The sequence below is a fragment of the Lepidothrix coronata genome, unplaced genomic scaffold (assembly GCF_001604755.1).
Source record: "Lepidothrix coronata isolate B3197 unplaced genomic scaffold, Lepidothrix_coronata-1.0 Scaffold28, whole genome shotgun sequence".
In the NCBI taxonomy this organism is placed as follows: domain Eukaryota; kingdom Metazoa; phylum Chordata; class Aves; order Passeriformes; family Pipridae; genus Lepidothrix; species Lepidothrix coronata.
In genome coordinates, this window is record NW_016690208.1 from 5,365,576 (window position 1) to 5,387,854 (window position 22,279).

Here is a 22,279-nt window from a genome sequence, read left to right on the forward strand (position 1 = left end):
GAAGGGTTGCGGGGCCCTGAGGGGATGGGGGGCCAGCCATGGTGGGACCCCGTGAGGGGATGTGTGAGGTCCTGAGGAGATGGATGGGCAGACATGGCAGGGGTGCCCTGAAGGGGTGTGGGGGGGTCCCTGAGGGATCTGGGGGGTCCTGAGGGGATGGGGCTGCAGCCATGGCAGGACCCGCTGAGGGGATGGGGGGATCCTGAGGGGATGGTGGTTCCTGAGGGGATGGAGAGATGGCCATGGCAGGACCCCCACCCACAGCACTGGGCTGTGGGGGCAGTGGCTGGAAGGCAGCCAAGGGCAGCAGGCAGGGCAGGGGCAGCAGCGAAGACAGGCGAGGAAGGCAGGGAGCCATCACCTGAGGTAAGTGAGCCCCGGCGGCCCCTCCTGAGGGGAGCAACAAGGGAGGTTCCATCTGCCTTGACCTCGTGTGTGGTTTAATGTACGGGTGGACCAACTGTTCCATGAGGAAAGGCTGAGAGCGCTGGGGTTGTTCAGCGTGGAGTGGAGAAGGCTCCAGGGTAACCTTGGAGCTCCTTCCAGTGTCTAAATGAGGCGTACGAAGTCCTCAGCAGGGCCTGCTGCAACAGGATAAGGTAGATTGGGTTTAAACTAAATGAGGGTCAATTTAGTTTAGATATAAGGAAGAAGTTTTTTACAGTAAATGAGGGTGGTGAGTCCCTGGCACAGGTTGCCCAGAGAAGCTGTGGCTGCCCCATCCCTGGAAGTGTCCAAGGCCAGGCTGGACAGGGCTTGGAGCAATTTGGGATAGTGGAAGGTGTCCCTGTAGGGGGTTTGGAATGAGAGGAACTTTAAGATTCCTTCCAACTCTGGCCAGTCTGTGATTCCATGAAAGTAATAATTTTTAATGGGTGAGGTATGGTCTCACATGAAAAACTGAATAAGGAGCAGCTTTCAAGCTAATAAAATCTACCTTTTAACTGCTCCATTTGAGGAATAATATGCTAATGCACACCATATTTCTTTCTGTCATCATGCTGAAGTATGTGTCCAAATTGGAAGGGAATTCTGCGGGAAAAAACCTCTGCTTTTCGAAAATTCATCTCAAGTTTCAAGTTTTATTGATTTTCTTCCTCAAATTGCAGGATGCTGATGGAGACTTTGGAGCTTTCACCCCTTTTGGAAGATGCCAAGGTTGTGATCTCTGCTGCCTCCCTACAAAGTCCATCCCACAGAGACAAGGTGGGTGCAGAGCACATCATCACACACCATTACATTACCAGGTGCTGTAAAGATTGTTGCATTTCACAAGAGTTCCAAGGTTGAGTTCTACATCAGTGTGAGTTACGAGGACTGCAAATGAACCCTGGCTATTCTTTAACCTTTATTTCTCTGTGGGATGTTGGTAATTAGTAGGCAGGGAGGGACACGTGCAGACTCATATCTCTCGTGCTGCTGTACTGACAGTGTATAATTACTGCCTTCTTCATAAAACACATTGCAGCCTATGAGCAAAAGCAGTGTTAGACTGCTAAAATACACACATTTATTTTCAGTGTTGATTTTATTCTGTGTAAGACTCTTCCTTGGAAGAGCCTAAATGGGCAGCCTGAATTTTGCTGTCCATTATGTAGCAGAGCAGCATGATTGATGGAGCCATGAGTGGAGCACTGAATGCTAAATGCAGTCATGGTTCATACACCATGCCAATGATATGAGCAGCATCAGGGAAAGACCAATACTTTCTCCAGAAAGAGTCAGACATCTAATGAACACTCCTTCTAGTGCTGCTGTGAACTCCTACTGCCACTTGTGCCTGTTGATTTCAGACTGATCCAGATGAGCAATATATGAAACTAAAGACTAAATCTGCCTCAAGATCCCTGAGTGACCTTATAAAATTCCTTCTGTCCATTCTCTTCACTCAGCATGTTTGTGGACAGTTGCTATTAATGCATTTGAGTGCTGACACCTACTGTTCTCATGTTAGGAATTCCTCAGTATTTGTGTCCTGGTGTCTACAATCTTGTGTGAGTTTGCCTGTTCTCTTGGGAAATAAAACAACCACAGGGGGTCTTTATCCATGGGGTAGGTGCAGTGGATAAACCACTGTGGATGAAAGTGGTTCCACCAGCAGCGTTTCTACGTCCTGCTCAAGTGCCTGACCAGGAGCAGTGCAGCAGCAAGGTAATGTCTGAGGTGGTTTGGCTGAGATGCTTCTCTGAAATTTGAACTCTATGGTTTTACAGGTCTTTTCCAACCTCAGTGATTCCGTGTCTCTTTCCATTTCCCTGCTGTGCAAACCATCCATAAGAAAGATGGACAGAAATGCTAATATGTCCCAAACTGCTGTCTACGTTTAACATAGTTTTTGAAACATGTAAAAGGAAGAGAGAGCTTTTGAGCTGTCCAAATGAGAACTGATAAATAATCATTCTGTGTAGGCTCCATTTGTCATCCCCATGCAGTTCTCAAATACCACAAAGAAACTTGCAATGCAATTTGATTTTTGTCCCTGAGCAGTAAATATCCTGATGTTTTAATTAAATTAGAATTTGTGGGATTCCAGCAGTTGGTTGACCTGGGTCTTCTGGCAAATAGACTGTATAGAGTGTATCAACATAGATAAGGAAGGAAGGATGTGCTGGAAATGGGAGGGACAGGCTCTGTGAAAAGAGGAGATAAGCTGTGATGAATCCTTGTCATCCACAGCAAATTTGGCACTGGAAAAATCTAAGATAATGATTCTCTGATTCTGCAAGTGCTTTGAAAATTAACATGAATTGAGCATTAAAAAATGTGCAGCACTGGTTTACCTTATTTCAGCAAGGAAGAGGAAGCACCTATTCATCTGCCCTCTCATTAAAGTGAAAAACGAGCAATTAAGAGCTTTATCCTCCGTGGAGCTGGGAACCTTCCTTCAGCAATACACGAGGTGTGCTGGATGCACACAGTTCCGTTGGCCTTCTGCTTAAAGAAGAGGAAGCGTCTCTCTAATTTTAGACGGGCCCGCATTCCCTGGATTTGACTCCCTGGCCGTGTGCCAGGGCCCTTGGACAGAGCCCAGGGCGGTGCTGGGCACGGACGCTGCTCTGCTCCGGGGCACTGCTGCCACCTGCTGCCATCCAGGTGCGCTTCCACACGGCATTCCTGGAACCCTTCCCGGAGCGGGAGCTCTCCTTTCCCCTTCCCTTTTCCTCTTTGCTAAAAAGTAATATCGGAACATCTTCTCTCCTAGTTTTTGGTTCAATAACTAAAGGAGGAAACTAGAAGAACCCAATGGACTTGCAAATGGATTTATTAATCTCTAGGATTTAGGAAGAGAAAAATTTCCCTTATCATTTCCAGCAGTCAGTTTGATTTCAAATATGGAAGTTCCTGGCAACAGTGACTCCTCATTACTGCTCTGTAGTGAAGCCTGGTTTATTTAATATTTCCTTGAATTCCAATGTATCTGGTGGGCAGTTAATTAGAGGGAGGATTTGTGTGGGGTGCACCAGCCTTGGACACAGAGGGCAATACTCTACAATCAGGATATTTCTTTACCACGTGTTGTTTACCATCCTGTGATTTTTTGGGGAAGCAGCAAACCCTCAGCAGTGCACGAAGCTGCCGTTGGGTGTCAGCCTTGTTTGAAGCATGTATCAAGGACATTGATTTTTGTCACCTCAGTCTTTTCTAAAGCATTAGTCCCTAATGGTTATGGAATAATGGCAAAGGCTATTCCTGATGCTGTCTTTGATTCTTAAAACGTCGCTGGATGTGGAACGTTCAGCTTCCCAATTATGTTTGGAGCTGGTCTATTGCACTAAATTTTATGTGAAACTTCAGTTATGCACGTGCTCTTCTGACCTCCTAAAGTGCTGTCAGCTTCCCACAGGGATGATACACGACACTTTGGGAACGAGGTGTGTTACTGTCCTTTATTATACTGTGGGGTTTCCCAGTTTACAATCCATTTTAAGGGACTCTGACATTGTTTTCCATTGCTGTTTGCCACTCAGAGTGTTTAAGGGTGAACTTAACTTGAAGTATGTCAGGACACCTCCTGTATTCTTGCTATGTGTGTGTTTAAATACTTGGTTGGATTTTTAATTCTCTGGAGAACTTTTTCACTTACCATTACATATTTGCAGGAGGGCTGTCCTACATGTATTTTAACTTTAATCTGAAGAGCACTGCTTTGAATCAGTCTCTCCTTAAACATTTTAAAGTAATCAAACCCAGAATGCAAGTTCAACAAACATTTCCCACGCTAGAAAAGCCTGCATTTCATTTAGTTGCCTATTTTTATATCCTGGGACTATTTGTTTTCAGTGGAAGTGGAACATGTATATGTGGGTAATAATCCCAAAATAGGAATGTTCTTAAATCAGGGTCCTTTAAACAGAATCATTTCTCCCACACTAAAAGACACATAGTTTAAAATAGCTTTGAGTCTGGGAGGTTCATTATTTTTATGTTGTTTACACTTAGAGAATACATATAAAACTCCACTCAGAGCAAAGCTTGTCCTGAGGGAAGCCTGAGTTTTTGTGGCTGCTGTACATGTATTTAACAGGATAAACCAGGGGCACAGCAGTCTGTCTGCCCCACGGGGACATTGAAACAAAGTAGTATGGAAAATAATCTGCTTTTTTTTTTTCCTCACCTGAAATGCTTTCATTAGGACAAATATCAAGAAAATCTGGTCAAATTTTCAGCAAATACTTTTACTGACAAACTCTCTCTGAGCACTGTGTGCATTTTAGAAATCTAGGAAATTCTACAAAGCTGACTCCCTTAAATTCTCCCCTACATTCTGTTAAGGGATATTTGGCTCCACAAATACAAATCAAAGTCAAATTAAACTGTATTTGCTTACAGGGAATACACTGGAAATAATTCTTGCTTTCTGAAGTGTTTCCTATGGCTCAGAGGGGCAGAGGACTGAGTTTCCAGGAGTTTTTAGCAGTCTGAGGTCTCTGTCACAGCCCTGGGGCCAGGTTGGGCTGGTGTGTTGCTGCCCACACCACACTTCTCCCCACACCACACTTCTCCCCACACCACACTTCTCCCCACACCACACTTCTCCCCCTCTGGCTGGAAGCTGTGGGGAGAGGGATTTAGGAACCAGCTTTGCTGGCTTTGTGCTGAAATGCCAGGAGACAGAAGGAAATGTCAGAGAACAGAAAATAAAAGGGAAAAAAAAATAAAAAAGAATGTAGCAATTTGAAATTTCCAAATTTCCCAGCGCTCCCAGATAAGTGTCTTGCAGGAGAAGCCCTTCTCCCGTTTCCCATGCTGGTCGTGTGTGCAGAGCCTTCACTTGTCAGTTCTGCTTTACCCAGGATCCATCTGGGCAGCCCAGTGCTCTTTTTTGATTTTTCAATATAATGATTTCTTTGCTTCTGTAGGTTTGGCAAAAGAGAGCGTTTGTGTTTGACAAAACAGAGAGAGCCTGAGGTAACACACACAAACCCAGCAAACGTGCCAGAACAAGGCAGAGCCATCAAGGTGCCCGGAAGCAGCAGTGCAATGTCACTTTGCTGCTCCAGAAACTCGGGCTCAGAAGAAATTCTGCTGCAGTGTGTCACTGAAATGACGAGTTTGTCTCACACTTCCACAGCCTGGAGGGTTTAGCACTTGTAGCTCTCACATCCCTGGAATTAAGGAGCAGCACTGCACTCCAGAACACTGGCATGCTTGAAGGATTTAGTTGCAGAATAAGAGATTATAGTGCTGAAAAAATAATAAGATGCTGAAGTGCTGCACGTTTCACTCTGTGTTTAACAGGTCTATATTTTAAACCAGAATAACTGTGAAAGACACTGAAAGCATTTCAGGATAAACAATACAACCTAAATCTGATGAGAGAAGTAACAAAGCTCTGAGGATGTATTTTAAGTAACAAAGCTCTGAAGATGTATTTTACTGCAAATACATTTCTGGCAGCAGCGATTCAACTGTGCTGGATTCAGGGGAGAACTGAAGGAAATGTTAAGAAAACATTTGTATCACTTCATTTGTTATTCACAACAAACTTGACTCTGAGCCAGGGCTCAGGGGCAATAGACTGTGACAAGTCATATGTTTGTGTCAGAATATTCCTGAAATGTCCCAGCCCTGTGTTCATCATTTGCATGACATTGGTTTTTTCCATAGTCAGGGTTTCTTGTGAGGCTCAAATTTCCATAACAACCTTTGACAGGAGATTTTAAGTGCAAATGGGACTTGACTGACACTCAGAGATTTTACTAGTTGACCAAAAACCACAATTTTCCCTGTTGCTCCCCTGTCCGTGGCAGCTGCTGTTCTTCCCTTGGCTCTTTATAGAATCATAGAATCATTTAGGCTGGAAAAGACCTGTAAGATCATTGAGTCCAACTCTTAAATGAAATGAAGGAGCTAATTGGTGTTTTTGAAAATCTAGCATTAAGTAAAGCTGAAAGTTTATGAACAGGTTTGATAGAGAAACTGAGAGACCCATGATGTGTTTCTATGGAAACCTCAGTTTAAGGTTTTATCTGATGGATTCTAAAAAGGGTACAATCTGCCTCTTTTTTGTGATTGGGTAGACAGAGGAGAAATACAGCAAAATCAGTATTGCAAAGTGATCTTTGGAAAGATAGTTAATGAAGTGCTTCAGGATGAAAATGGCTTTATAAATGTAAGGTGACATTTCTGTCTTAATCACTGCCTTTAATGATGAGATTTTTAGGACACTGCTGGGGAGAAGCTGCAGCTCAGCACTCAGTGGGTTGGTGTAACTTTCCATTCAGCTGCTGTTGTTGTTGAAATATTTAATTATTTGTGCTGGGTCTGAGTGTCAGAGCATTAACATCTCAGAGCTGGTCATAGGATGTGGAAATTTCCTGTGCCCGTCTCTGGGGATTTCCAGTCCTGCCTCATTCCCTTTCTGATTCCTTCCTTCCCTGCTGCTGGATGTCCTCCCTGCCCTCCTGGGCCATGGCACTGCAGCCCTAGAGCCCAGCTACCCCAGTGGCCTCTTGGTGTTGGCCTCTGGTCAGTGTAGAACCCCAGGATGGGTTGGGTTGGAAGGGACCTCAAAGCTCATCCAGTGCCACCCCCTGCCCTGGGCAGGGACACCTTCCACCAGCCCAGGCTGCTCCAACCTGGCCTTGGACACTTCCAGGGATGGGGCAGCCACAGCTTCTCTGGGCAACTTGTGCCAGGGCCTCCCCACCCTCCCAGGGACGAATTCCTTCCCAATATCCCACCCAGACCTCCCCTGTGGCAGCTGGAATGTTCTGTCCCCCCTGGTGCTGAGCAGACCCCATGCCCTGGGCTGTGGGGACGAGCCCAGACTGAACAGTTCATTCGTGGTGGAACGTGCTGGTCAGAGCCCAAAGCTGGGATTCACTTGTGCTATTTCTGTCCCTGCTTTTATTCACTTGATTTCACTTTCTTAATCAACACAGATCAGTTCACAGCCTTAGAATTCATTATGCACCATCTATTCACCCTCCCTTTCTAGCAGAGCTCTCAGTGGTTCACGGCAGAGACTGATTCTCACTAATCAAGTGTTGGTTCAGGAGTCGGCTGTGATTAATTCCCTCCCAGTTCCAGGGCCATACAAATGCCTTCATTATGAACAAAGCATATGGTGATGTTTGTAATTGGTTGAGACTGAGGCATCTTCATCTTTGGCTGTCTTCTAATATTGACTGCTAGAGCAAATGAAGCAACACATGTATTTTTTACTTGTGCTGTAATGAGGGCAAACACTGAATTGAGGCAATCTGAGTAGAATAGGTGCTGTCTGCACTCCCACACCAGAGCAGTCACACCCTCTGCACAGTCAGGGGTTCTCACAAAGCAACAGATGGTTCTGCAGCCAAGACACAACCTGAGGTTTGACTCTCCCCTTTTACACACGTTGCACCTCCTGCATGTGTTGTAAAATCTCAGCAGAGGGAAGGTGTGGGTGGAGGTTATAGGAGTGGAATGAATACTTTGGGAATACAGTGCAGGTATGCAGAAAATAGCCTTGTTTACTCTCTTTCTCTTGCATAGATGTGAGTAAATTATTAAACAACCTGACCCAAAATACAAGAGAAACATTTTTGAAAAGAGCATAAATTAACTTAAATGTTTCTTTCAGTTGCAAATTAGATGAAGAAATAAGAACATATTACACACAAAAAAATTATGTTTGCCTATAAGCAAATGGGATATTTGGAATTTCAGAACTCTTCTTGAGATTTGAAGACCACTTTTAGTAATTTAGAATGATGAGGATTGTTTTGGAAGGCACTTAAAAAGTTCAGTGTGTCTGGGAACTGCTATTTGCTTTTTACTGAGGTAATTAAAGCCAGTGTTGTACCCACACTGCAGTTCAGGAACTACTTGGATTGTTTTACACTGAGTATAATTCTCTGGATTGATGCTTTAAATTGAAGAGTAACATGGAAAACAGTAGAAATTTGTTTCCAAGTTAAGGAATTTTCTTTCTCCCCACCTCCCCAGGAAACTCAGAGCTACCTGCAGTCTCCTTCCTCTTGCTTTGGCTCTTCATCTTTTGTTGAATTGTTTCCCCTGTTTGCTGCTACTTTCCTTTGGGGGATGAGGAAATAATGTTGCACAAGTAAAGTGTGGAATATAATGTAGAGAGCACTGTTTCCAACAGCAGCTACCAGGCAACCCTAAAGTTCAGGATTTTTCATCCTGACACGAGTGCTTGGTACTGGAAATGAAATATTTCTCCTTTGGCTCGTCTGATTTGTTCCTTTAAATGGATTGAGTGGAGCACACCAGGTGTTTGGAGCTCTAGCACAAAATAAAAGGAGTAATTAAGAAGAGTTTATATAATTTTAAAGACAGTGGTTTAATGGGAGAAAAATTTACTGTCTCCATTGTACAAAAGCAAACAGAGCCAGGCCAGTGCCAGCAGCTGAACAACGTAAAATAATGAGTGGCTGTTTAAGCCAGGTGGTGAAATTATCCCAGTGACTGTTCACAGCTCCAAAGAGAAAAATGAGCTCAGGGCTATCCTGCATTTCTGCCCTTTGTAATTCCCCTCTCACTTCTGTCTGCATTCTCCCCAGAATTTGGGGTGGCAGTGCAGGATTCCAGAAAGGTAAATTGCTGACAGAGGGCTTGGAAAGGATTAATTATCACCTTGCCAAGTTAGAAGAGACTTTTTTTCCCTTCCCTGGTTTCTAATGTGGTTGCAGAGTCCAGCTGAGCCAACTCCCCAAGCCCAGAGGGGTCAGGTTGATCCTGCCCCTGTCCCAGGTGGGTAGAGAGGGAATTCCCAGGGGTTTCAGACCCATTCTGCAGGTTACTCCCAGGACTTTATTGAGCACAGAATCACCAACCTTAATGACCACTGGGCTTTACTCTGAGAGCTCAGACTCTGCCTTGTGACTTCCTCAGCCTCTAAATCTTCTGGATATTTTAGGAGTTACCCCCACCCTCAGTACAACCAGCACAAGTCCTGACTGAGCTGAAATTGCCACAGTAATTCCAAATATATTATGTGCAATATTATATAACAGAACAGAAGACTTACAACAAAGTGTTTACCCCCCAGGGCCAGCAATAACATTGTTTGGAAAGAAAATAGAGATGATTAAACCATTCTGGCCTCTGACTATCTCCCTCTAGTTGGTTAGGAGGTTGGATAAATTTGATGACTACATTTAAATGACTGGATATGATGATAAACTTTTCAAGTGGCTGTTGCTATATTTAGTAAATCTCTAATAAAGCACTGCTTGTGGAAGCTTTTACTTAAGCTTTCTTTAGAGCTGTCAAGACACTCTTTAGTCAGTGACTTTTATTGCTTGTCTCTGTGCAGTGTTTGTTGAGCAGCTGATTATCTGATCATAGAGCCCTTTCTGGTGTGCTTTGTGAAGGAAATATTTTACTTTTATTTCTACTGCTTCGGCAGGACAATTTCATATTGAGTACATCTCTTCTTATTAGTCATAGCTAAAGTAGCAGGAGGGAGCCCCAAGAAGCTATAAAGGTTTTTTTTTACAAGTTTTGTGACAGATATGCTACTTTGTGACTCCCCACTGGCCTGATTTTTGCTATATTTTGAAACTTGTTTAGCAAAAAACCTTTTTTTAGGATTATTACTGTTAATTATTTTACTTAAGTAACAGATGCTATTTTCATTTACAACATGAGAGCAGTGTGGTATATATGTAAAACATCCTAATCTGACTTCAGTGCTATTTTGGTATCTATTTATATTTTTTTTAGTTGAACTGGGTGAATTAGAAGCAAGTACTTTGTGTCTGCAGTGTGGATGTTGGTGAAAAGTGGCTGGTTTTCTGTTAGGGTCTCCTTCCTTGCATTTTACTCACATCAGCTTCCAAATACTGGGCAGGGCCTGGCTTTAGGAAGGAATCTCCAAGGAACACCACGAGGCAGGAGGGAACTGTGCTGTGATTCCAATAACTGTGTTTACTGGTGATCAATTCACAGTGGCAGCATAAAAGAGTCCCTGACATCTTCTGCTCCCTTCCAGGTCCGGTGCCATCTCCTTGGCCTTTGTCTTGTCCTGGTTCAAGCCAGGAATGGTGTCCCTGTGCCTCCCAAAATTCTCCTGCTGTCTCAGGATTGGTCTGTCCTTGTTCCTGGGGGAGTGTGGCTGTGGGTCACACACTGTGACCGTGCCACAGACCTGGAGTTCATGGGGAGATGGATTAATTGATCTGGCTGAGAGGAGCAGTGGAGCCCTCTCAGCCCATCCTGGTTCCCCTGTGCCTCACATCCCTTGGATGCAGAGGTTTTCCTGCCTGGATTGTTCCTGTTTGCTGAGCAGCTCCTGCAGTGCACCCACAGGGGTCTCTGGGGTGGTTCCACTCTTGGATTCCCCTCCTGCATGAACTCTGCCAGCTGAGGGCTCTGGGGCAGTGTGTTATTGCCCCCCAGACCTGCAGGGAGGGGGTGACCAGCTCACTGCTTCTCTCCCTGCTGGAGAAAACTCCCCACAGCCACCTGAAGTCCATCAGGTCAGGGATTGTTTGGCCCCTCCTGATCCTGCACCTCTTTCTGTTCTGTTTTGCTGCCTGTCCCCAGGGAGTGGGCAGTGGGGTGAATCTCTCCTCACCCACAAGCTGAACATGCATTTCCTTCCAAGTCTGCAAGTGATTTCCTAAATTACTATTTTTGCTCAGTTTGTGAAAGACTTGAGGTCTCGTTCCTTATTAAGTTGTTTAAAGCTCCCTCTGGCTCTGGTTAGACTGGAACCAACACGGACAATGGGGGAAATCCCACTGCCTGCCTCTCCTTTCATCACAGGACTGTCTTAATGGGTTGCAAACTTTCTCAGCTGAAGTCATCTTGCATTTGGAAGGGATTTATGTTTCTATTTCTCGCTGTATGGGTTTCTCCTTTGGTTTCAAACACACTGGCAGTGGCTGAACAGTCTGTCCGGAGGTGCCAGTTACACTGAAGTCATTAAAGTCCTGCCAGTGTTTCCACTATAAAATGCACTTCTCCAAGTTTTATTACTCAGCTTCAGTGGTTTGTTCTTGTAAACAAGATGTACACTCAGACACAATTTGTTTTCAAACGTGTTTTAAACGTCCATTTGCAAATTTTTGAGCTGTAACACAACAGGGGAGAGACCTGAGCAGTCGGCTGAGTTTTGGCTTCTGTAAATCACAGAGAAATGTATTGTTTTTGCTGCTGAAATGGTGCAACTTGTACCTAATGAGCCTCACTGCTGCTGGGGACATTAGGCTTAACATTTGTTTCTGCTGTGATTGCAGGGAAACATGAAAATGAGAAACTTTTACTGTTATGCACAGATTAAAAATTCTACCTAGGCCTAGGGAGCTCTGGGGCATGATTGAATGTTTCTCTTTTTTTCCTTAGTTTTCTTCCAAAATATTTTAAGGTGTACTTGAATATAGTCTGAAAACATTAATTAGTACGGAGAAAACCCAAAGTGTTTCAGCTGAAAATTAAATTATTTCCTCCTGTGCTCCCATTAGGAACCACTTTGGTTTTCCTAATATCTGCTGGCATGACAAGAACCTCTTTGTCAGAAAAATCTTGTCCCTTTCATCAGTGATATTAGTTCTGTTTCTCTGCTTATCATTGATAAAATTCTTTAATTAAAACTTAAATTATGTCTTATAATTCACTCTGGAAGCCAAGGGGGCAGGGGGCAGGGAATTCACTCCAAAAAACAGGAACAAAAAACTCCTGGCAAGACTTTATGGCACTGGAGGAGTTAGAAAGGCTTGAAGGAGAAAAATAATGTCAGTAGGTTGAATGTTAAAGACCATAATGCTAATGATAAATACAGCCCAATTAAACCCAGCCACAAACTTTTCCAGCAGGTTCCATCCTGCTTTAATGGCTGGGATTTACAGCCAGCAAACTCCATCTCCTCGAGACTGATATAAATAGAGACATAAAATGTCAAGCTTGACAAGTAGCATTTCATATCAGGGGCTGTCTTGCTCATTGTGTTCTCCAGTCACTGATTGTCCTTTAATACCAAACTGTAAACCCACCTTTCCCATCAGCTTCAAGCCAAATGTTCTCTGTTATAGTGGAACAACCTCTGCAGTAAAAAAGATTTTGGTTCTGCTGAGCAAAGAATTTGCCCTGTGCACAAACCCCCCCACCTCTGGATTTCATTGTTGCTTTTAAAAAATAATTTGTCACTTTAGAGATTTCTTCCTGTTTCTGTTGCTCTTGGGTGCCATCAGAACCTTTTGGAAATGATAAATTATTTTCTTGTTGGCAATTAAAAAATGTTTTAGAAATAAGACCTGTGCCAGTGGGTGGTTTAAACCTGTATTAAAGTTCTGGTGCAATTTGAGGATGTGCTTACAAGAAGTGGAGTTTTAAGAAGAGGGAACGTCTCCAGCCTCTATAAATAGCTGTACCTGTTTGGGATTATTATTATTATTATAGGGGGAAACTGCTCAGTGTCTGCATTATGGAAAACATGGAGTGAAATTCCATGGAAAAAATGCAGTGAATTCAAAGATCTGTGTAAAAATCAGTATTCTAATTATGGTACAAACCAAGAAGAGCCAGTGCTCTGTGGGACTGAACCTCTTTTAACTGTGTCCTGGGATCCCAGGCAAAGGGGTGCTGCTTCCTCACAACTGTGTTTTTCCATTTGAGATCCAACTGAACTTGGCCATTCCTGTGCAGTCAACTCACCTGTCAGAGATGTGGAAAGTAAAGGGGAGAAACCCCTAAACAGTAGGACAAATATGCTGTTCATTTTGGGAGTGGGAAAATTCAGCATCAAAGGGAACTCAGGACAAGCACAATGTCCCACCTGCCGTGGCTGGAAGGACAAACAGACGGCATCAGGAGTGGGATGTGGGAACAGAAATGCAGCTCACTGGCACTGGAGCAGGATCAGGGGACTGAATTGCCCTGGAAGGTTTGACAGGGTGAATGCAGTTGAACAGAAGGTCAGGGCACAATCCAGAAACTGCAGAGCAGAGCAAGGTGAGGAAGCTGCAAAACCTCCATCTGCCAAGAGGAAACACTCCCCATAATTACCACTGCACTCCGTGTTACATAACTGCAGAGGATGAGGGCTGCACTTCATTTATGAATGGGATCCAAGCTGGAAGGATCTGCATGTCTTCTTCTTTTATTCATTCCCACTGCAGTGTGTTTGTGTGTACTCACAGTGCCCTTTCCCCACAGCTGAAATGACTGCTGGCTGTTAAAAATAAATTCAAGGACGGGCAGTTGACTCCAGTTAAAAATGTAAGGAAGAGAGGGGTACAGCTGTACTGGGACAGCATCTGATACCACGGCCTCAGGACCTTGTTTATGATGTTATAAACCTTCATTGCAAGAAATGACTGAAATGCTCTTTTTATTTCTTGAATTTATTCTTATACACAGGCTCTGAATGGGAACATTTCCTGAGTGGTGAATTCTGTTTTGCCTTTGTGTCTTCTGCCTCCATCTCTGCCATCTCATCAAATGTTCATTATGATGAGCCCAAAGTGACTGAGCTGAACTTTCATGGGATGATTTGAGCTCCACAGCAAAGCCCAGGATCCAGGCACTCGCCTCAGCTCATAACTGCCAGCAAACAATTGTAACCTCTGAGGACCTGCAGTGCTCCTCTGACTTTGCAAAGTGCTTTGAGGCTTGGGGATGTAAAACTGTGTAGATGGATTGTTTAGTTGGCTTTAGAAAGTAAATATTGATGCTCAGAACCGTGTTGGTATTTTAAGGATTCGGCTGTGGTGAATCAAAATGGTAATTCAGCAGAACCTGAGGTTGCAGTTTGTGGTTCCTTCAGGGCACAGACAGGAGAGACTCTTGATACTTCAGCTTGATCTTGGATATTTATTTGTTCTTCTGTTCCATCCTTAGCCTCTCTCCATCTGTCTTGGGAATGAGGACACTGAAGTACATTTCCATGTTTCCTGTAGTAATTGGCCTAAAGTCTTCAACAGATGATGATGTCAACTTCGTTTGGAACTAAAGAAAAGGAGTATGAAGTTCCTAATATGATCCCATACTTCTTTCTCCAACCTCCCGTTCAAACGGGGGCAGCTCCAAGGTCAAATCAGGTTGCTCAGGGCTCTGTCTTGTCTGGTATTGAAATGCTCCAAGGATGGACCTGCCCAGCCTGTTTGGAAGGGTCAGGGGACACAGTGTGGGAAAAAGGGAAGACTGAAAAGAGAGGAATGGATTTCTTGCCGTGGTGTTTGTGTTCCAGAGGGGATCTTCCCAAATCCCCCACAAGAGGGAGTTTCAGCCTTTGCTATGGGGGAACAAAAGGTGGCACCAAAGTGTGCCACGAGCACCGGTGCCCAAACTGGTTTCTTCAGATAATCCCAGTGAAAAGGTTTTAATGCCTCGATGTCCTCTGCCCAAATCCCGAGGGCACAGCGGTGTTCCCATCACTGCTGCACTTCACTGTGGGGTCTTTGGGGAAAAGCTGTTCCCTCGTGTCCCCTTGGCATGTGTGTAGGTGCTCTGTTATCACTTAATCCTGCTTCTTGTTGGTCATCTGTGCACTGAAGGTGCTGAGTCCTCCTGCTGTGCAGGGGAGGAGCCTTTGGGACACGAGTGGGGGCCCCCCTTCCATCCCTTGGCTCCAGGTCTGCTCTGCAGCCACTTTAGGGAACCCAGGTGAGAGGAAAGGCCTTTTGGGGAGAGCATGAGCTGCACATGCTGAGGAGCCTCACCTGCCACAGTCACTGCTGAACTTCCAACTGCAGGCAGATGCATCCCCAGCTGTTGTTTAGGTGTGTTTTCCATCCTCTGACCAGAGGGAATTAGTGCCAAGGCTTAGCTGAGTCAGAGGGAAACACAAGGATGGAATCAGATGGGTTTGTGAACTGACAAGCCAAGTAAATGATGCTGATTGATCCTGAAGGGCTCAGCTGTGAGGAAGCCAGGAAAGGGTTTGCTCTTCACCCTTTGACTGCAACTGTTCCCCACTTCTGGGTGCTTCCAGCGTGCTCAGGGAGGTCAGAACCATAAGGGCAGCCTTTGGAAGTTATTCTGAGCAATTGACTGTGAAAAGAAGGGATGTTATTTATTCTCCTTGCTAAAATTATTTGTGCAAAGAGCTCAGTTGTATCATGCCAGTCAGCTCTGCTGGTCCTCAGCTGCAAATTAAAGTAAAAAAATTAAAGCAACTTGAGTTCCAGTGAGTTTGAAAAACTTCTCCTCAGGATGAAAACAAGGAATAAAGACACAAGTCTGTCTCTGCTGATCTTCTCTGAAGCACCAGCTCCAAAAAGGGGCCTGTATTAGTAAAAGCTAACTGCTTTTAATCTATTGTAAAGCTGCACTGTTATGAAAGACCTTCTGGCTGAATTATGCATTCACTTATGTTTAACCAGAAAATCCATTAGAGGCACAGAGGCCACAGGAAAGATCTTCATTTCAGATGGGATAAAAGGGAGCCAGGGCTGGAACACCAAGAATATGTCAGAAGCTTAAAAAAGCTAAGTTAGGGGGATCAAATTAAGGCATTCAAAGAAATGTGAAATGATTCAAAGGCCAAAGGAAGGCTGTCAGGAAAATACTGCTGAATCTGTAAGAGATTCTTCTCTCTGGGCAGGCATTGGGTCCTCCCCTAAATCCCTGCTCCCTGTGTTCCTGCAGTGGGATTTGTGGGCATGTTGGAAGGGAGTGGCCACCCTGAAGTGTTTGGTTCTCTCACATGGTTTCTTCCAACAGCACAACATCTTTTATTTTATCCACCTTCACTTTTTTAATAAAGGCAAGTAACTTCCCAAGTTTATTGGTGATGCATCTACCAACAAAAATGAGCGTTCGAGGCACATTTTAGAAATTCTCATTTTGAAATACGAGCCATAAGTGCCTGGGAGTTTAGAGAAAAGGCAGCACAGGTTCTGTGGGCAGACAGTTTATGAGATTGGTCCAGAGCATTCTGTAACCCTGCAGTCAGTGCAGCTCAACATCTTTTCTCTTTGTTGAAGAGAATGCTCAAATCCATTAGTTAATTCAAGCTGAATAAACTCTGTGCTGTGCCAAATACTATAAAAGGGAATATTGAATTGTTCCTTGGAAAGGCCCCTAGGATCTGTCATGTCTATTCAATACTCCTTTGCTAAGATGCAGATATGCTCCTGTGTCTTTATGAACCATCATAATCTGGGGTTTGTTCCGTGTGAGCAAGTCAGAGTATGAGCCTGATGCTTCCTCAGATGACAGCACTTGGTGAATGTCCTGGAGTTTGGAGTCAGTCTGATGGGATCCATCTCCTTGGGGTTGGGACTCCCACTGCAGCAGCTCGGAGGAATCCATCGCCCTTGGAGTCGGTCACAGCTCTGTCACTGCAGCTCATTCCCGTGTGATTTCAATATTGCACCAGGAAAGGTGAACAGAGGGGACACCAGGCAGGAGAAAAGAGAGGATCAGGGGAATGCTGAAGAGCCAGAGTGTTCCAGCACTGGGCAGGGAGCAGCACTGGGTGTGCTTCAGTGCACAGGCCCTGGATCTCTGGGAAGGTCAGAGAGCAGATTGCCCAGACTGTTCTCTCTCACTAGTCACAATATGGGGAATGGCTGGAAGAGGGGCCAAAGCAACATCCCAGGGCACACACGAAGACAGATCCTGGCAGAGGCTGTTCCTGTCCAAACCAATCAAGCAGGAGCAGATTGACATGTCTGTGCAAAAGGCACCAGAGAAAGGCAAGCTCAGGGAGTGCAGAGGGTGTCCCTGTACCCAGGGGTGCTGGGAGGCCTCCAAAGGGGGATATTCCCATTTGTCACACTCATGGGGCCCTGTTGTGTAACCTGTTTGTAGGACAAACCCATCCTGGCTTAGTTCTCCTCCTCTTGCCCTTGTTCTGCTCAGCCTGAGGAAGGTGGACAGGAGGGCACAAAATTTTCCTTCAAAGCAAAAACTGGGAACAAAAAGCAGGAGGTCTTTGTGAGGCAGCAATGCAGAGGCACTTGCATGGGCTTGGAGCTGTTCCACTGGGAGGGAATAGTCCCTCTCCAGTCCAGCAGATCATTCCTAAGCATAGCTGGAGTGAGACTTTGCAGATTTCTCCATCTTTAATTTATGCTGCATGTATTCAGGGAGTGAAAGATCAGCCAGGGAGACCTTTCTGCCTCTGGAATAGCAATGCCTGTTCTTTGCAGCCTCCTTTCTCTTTGTCCTTTTGGAAACTCCATGCTCCTTTCTGTGGCTGTGTGCTACCTTTATGTAACCCAGGTAATATTTCACAAGCGTTTCAATGGACAATGGTGCTGTCAAGGACTGTGGTGCTGCTTCTCACATTATATTGCTAAGCAACATACAATGCAGCAGCATGATCCCCTCCTGCACTTGGGAAGAAGTCAAGCTCCAATATTCAGTAAAATCATTCTGATCTACTTTTCAGTCACAAGATTTCAGCACATAAAGATTTGTATCAATAGTAACAAGATCATACAAAAATGTTACTTTAATTCCCAAGTGCTAAATATACGTATACACTCATATTTTTTGGTTAACTAACCCCAGAGAAGTTGCTCTTTGCCATTTTGAGGTTGTGGAGCTTTCACTGACTTTGACAAGACTTGCTTTTATCAAAGCACCAGTTAAGTAAAATGCTTCAACTCTGGAGCAGGTTTGTTTGCTTACCTGCTTAAAATTACCTGTGTGCTTGAATACCTCTCTCACCATGGACCAGCTTGAGGGCAGAGAGAGGATGTCACACCTCTGTTCACATCAGCACAGATATTTTCATAACATCCACCTGAAATGCAAACTATAATATTTGATGAGGTGCAATCTCAGTTCTCTCATTTACTCCAAACTCCTCTATTTAAAGCCAAGTTAATTATGAATTTGAAAAAATCTGATCACTTTGTAGATTCACATCTGACATTTCAGAGTGGAGATCACTTTTGGCAGCCAATCTCATCTCTATAGAAACAGATGCATATTTCAGTGCCATTTCTGTTTATCCTGATATTTAAAATAATTCAGCAGGATCATCACTCCTGAGGTGAGCCCCCTTTGGAGGGGTCTCTCTAAAGTGTCTCAGTAGACCATGAGAGGAGATTTCTGCCATTTGCAGGTTTAACAAAGCCTTTGCTGTGAGTTGTTTCTCTGGTTTCCAGCAGCATTAACACCAGTTGCACTGGCTGTGCCTGAGGATGCAAAACTTCCATATTGTTGCCATCAAGGGCTGTTCCAACACTTCACTCCCAGCATTAACCACTGTGAGAAGGAGCAAAGGAGACTTGGTGTTATTCATCTGGTGTCTTAAAGGGTTGGAGCAGGAGCTCAAAGTCAGTGTTATTTCCAGCAATGAAATCCTGAGCTGTGTAATACTGAGCAAGGCAGGGTGGGCAAAACCAGGGATGTGGAACTGGAATGCTGGAGGTGCTCCAGGGAGGGACTGCTGGGAACAGCCGGGCTGAGGAGGTGGGAGTGGAGGATTTGGGACCACGAGAAGCTGCTTCTCAAGGAAAAGCTTGTTCTGCACAGAGATGCTCTCCCTGGCTGGGATGGCATCTGAGGGTTGGATGCTGCTCTTCCAACAGGCAGAATGGTGCCAGGACCTTTCCTTTCCACGTGTGCCAACGTCCTGCTGTGCTGGGACTGCCTGGGAGGGACAGAAGGCAACATCTGGGCAACTCACTGCTCCCCCAGGGAGCTCTGTTCCCTTGTCCTCCTTTTCAAAAGAGAGACCAAAGTTTTGGAAGCCGTGTCCCTCTGGAAGGGCAGTCGGCTCTCCAGGTGGCACTCGGAGGAGAATACGGGCTTTGAGGATAATAATGGTGTGCAGGGGGGAGGCAGAGCTCAGAGTGTGAGAAATGGTCCTCATTGGAACAAGAGCAGAGTAAACAGATTGGCTGATAATGCTGAATACCAGGCAATTTCCTTTTAAATTAGCAGATGGGGAGGGAAAGGAATATAAAAGGAAGGAAGAGAAAAAAAGAAGCTAATGATGAATGTAGAAGGGAACAAAATGTTGCCAAGACATCACGAGAGAATGAAGAATTGATGAAGAAAGGGAAATTAAATTGGTGCTTGATATGGGAGCTCAAAGAGCTTTGAACCCCCTGCTCCAGTGTCTGAGGGGCACTTCACATAACCCTGGGACAGACTTGTTTCACTGACATGCCCGTTGTGGCTGGAGAATTGGACACAGGGAGGATTTTGTGATGATGGCAGAGACCCACAGAGGGGATCTCCCACCCTGGGAAGGCTGAAGGGCATTTCCGAGCATCAGGCACAGCCACTTTCATCTGACACTGGAATTATTCTATCAAGTGATGGGAACTGATTATAGAAATTTGTTGTATCTCCTTGTCAGAATAAGAAGGCAAACGAGGACGCTGCTAAATCAGATAAAAGGAGGCTGCCAAAAAGGAGGAGGAAAAAAAAGTGCTTTTAATTCTTCCAACTCTTGTAATAATTTCAGTTACTCTTGGAAGACTGGAGATTTGAGAGGGATAATATTGCACAGGGAAAGGAGGACACACATGTCTGAACAGTCATAGGAGCAGCAACCAAATCTAAAGCAGTTACTGCAGCAAGTCAGACCTGATACAGAAAATTAATAGGTTTGGGAAAAGGTGAACAAGTTGTACACACCTTACTGGAGTCTCTAGAGCAGATCAGCTCTGCAGGAGATTGGTTATAAAACCAGCCTGTTCCACCAGGAAAGGGGGTCTGGAAGGAGAGGGACGTTGCCTAAAATGCTGCAAGTAAATGTTGGTTCTATTTGACCTTCATCTGTGCTGAGTTCAGAAATGTTTCGGGGTAAATGGAAGAAGCAGCTGAGATTGGCCCCTGAGGGCCAGGCTGTGGTGGATCCATGAACTGAGCTGGTGTGATTCCTGATTCCTGGTCCAGATTCCCAACATACTCTGTGAAAAAGACAAAGGACAACCCTCACGTGGACTAATTGGAGAAATACCGGAGGAGTCAGGAGAGGAGGTGCAGGAGGGATGATTGATTAGTCAGGATTTTCGTTCATCAGAGCAGTGAATAGCAGGACTGAACCTCACAGTCTCCTTTTCCCTGCCAAGATGAGCATTTATTTTCTGTCTTTTCACCTTCTGTTTCCTTTTCCTGTTGATTTCGGAGAAGTTTCTCACTTTCCAGCCAAGTCTGAAATTCCATTTGCTGGATGTACTTCACAGCCACACCGATATCTCAACAATCCTATGCAAACCTTGGGGCAAAAGCTGGTTTCTCCATTTCTGAGGCCTTGGCTCAGGCAAAACTAATGGAGAAGGAGCAGAGACTGTGTTCTCATGTTTTTATTCTGCCTAAAGCAGGGAAGAGAACTGAAAAAGTGAATGTGAAATCAGAAGTTACTGGACAACAAAAAGAATGACAGTAATATCCCCCAAAAAAGAGTTATTATGAGCCTTTTTTTTTAATCAGAAACAGATTAGAAACAGGAGGAAAGAGTATGCCATCATTTATCTTAAGCTTCACTTTCCATGTGACAGCAGCAAACAAAAGTTAGTTCCAAATCTTTGCATTTTGCTGTGGGAATTTCATGTAACTCAAGAGACCATATGGAGCAATTTAGCCTGAAAAAGCCATTGAAACGAAGAGGCTGCTTGATCTGGAGGGACAACAATTGGCTGAATCTCTAAACAAAAAAAGGAGAGAGGGAGGAAAAGACAAGAAACAATAAATGGAGGAAGGAAAAGAAGGAGGAGGAGGCCCAGAGCAGGCAGACTGAGAGCCTTGGAGGGTTCACACCACGTCCCAACACAACAGCTTTGTTCATGTGCCTAAACGTTGTCTGGAATTTTGTCTTCTTTCTAAGTTTCACGTATTTCTGGAGAGAAAATGGAAAAAAACCAATATTTTGATGCTGTATTTGAGTACTGTAACTGTGGATGTATGGGAATACTGCAGTGCTCTGTGCAAATCAGGATTTCAAGGGGTCTGGGTGTCACTTTTCTCTCTCATTTACACTGAGTGTGACACTGGTTTTACCCTGGACAGATCCATTTCTGTACAAAATGCAAGGCCTTGGTCATGTCACTTGAAATAATCTCAGATCCATCTGAACCTGGTGTTTGCTTTTTGTAACCTTTCTGCTTTTTGTAGAATTTTGCCAAGTGCAGCAAAATTTCCTGGAAGTCCCAGGTGCCTCGATCCAGGCTGGAGAAACAAAGAACAGTCTTGGTCCCTCATGTCCAGTCCTCAAGGTGCAGAAATAACAGTCACCCTTACCTGCAAGAGGGAAGGCAAGGGAATTTTCAATGTATAGAAAGATTTATTAATGCTTCACCAGGGCTATTTTTCCAGCAGGATATATTAGTTTATTTGGATAGTTATTATTTTAGCCTGAACCTTCACAGAAACATCAGGTGCAACTTGTGTCCGTGTTTCAAGAGCCTGTCTGTGATTTCCCCAGGAACTGCATTTTCCATTGGTACTTTTTTATTAATGATACATTGATAATTCCCATTGGTACTTTTTTTATGAATGACACATTGGCATTGCACCTGTTGCTGTTGGATTTCCTTTCCATAACCTGGTTTCAGAGAGGAATCCATTCTTTGGGGCTGTCCATCCGTTGAGGAAATTGGATTCCTGCGTGTCTGGAACGTGAGGAAAAGCTGGTGCAGAGCTTTTCAAAAGAGCTGAGAAAACAGCAAATGCTTCTTGTTCCTGTTTCTAGGAGACAACTGCAGGAACATGGGGAGGAATCTGTAGAGTCAGCTGGGGTGGAATCCGAGCAGACAGCTCAGTAAATTGGGCACAGAGCTGTGGGTGCTGCAGACCTTTTGTTTGCTCTGCCCAGGAGTCAGTTTGGTTTTATTTTCCTCCCTTAAACTACCAGTAGGATTTTACTAAAGAAGCCCAAAGACACTTTCCTCAGTCTGAAGTGCACAGTAGCAAGAGG

The 22,279-nt window shown here is 44.6% G+C and overlaps 1 protein-coding gene across 4 annotated transcripts in view; it reads left to right on the forward strand.

Annotated features, from left to right (window-relative positions):
• The first annotated feature begins 198 nt into the window (after nucleotides 1-198).
• Nucleotides 199-22,279, forward strand: part of DAB2IP (DAB2 interacting protein) — a 196,069-nt gene continuing 173,988 nt past the window's right edge. For 2 of the 4 annotated variants that reach the window (XM_017810155.1, XM_017810156.1), the window contains exons 1-2: nucleotides 203-366; nucleotides 1,110-1,206. In XM_017810155.1, coding sequence (XP_017665644.1) covers nucleotides 211-366; nucleotides 1,110-1,206 — 253 coding nt within the window. In that variant the 5' untranslated portion in view covers nucleotides 203-210. Of the gene's footprint in view, nucleotides 367-1,109; nucleotides 1,207-22,279 lie in introns of all 4 variants that reach the window. The other 2 variants (XM_017810161.1, XM_017810158.1) reach the window with 2 other exon arrangements.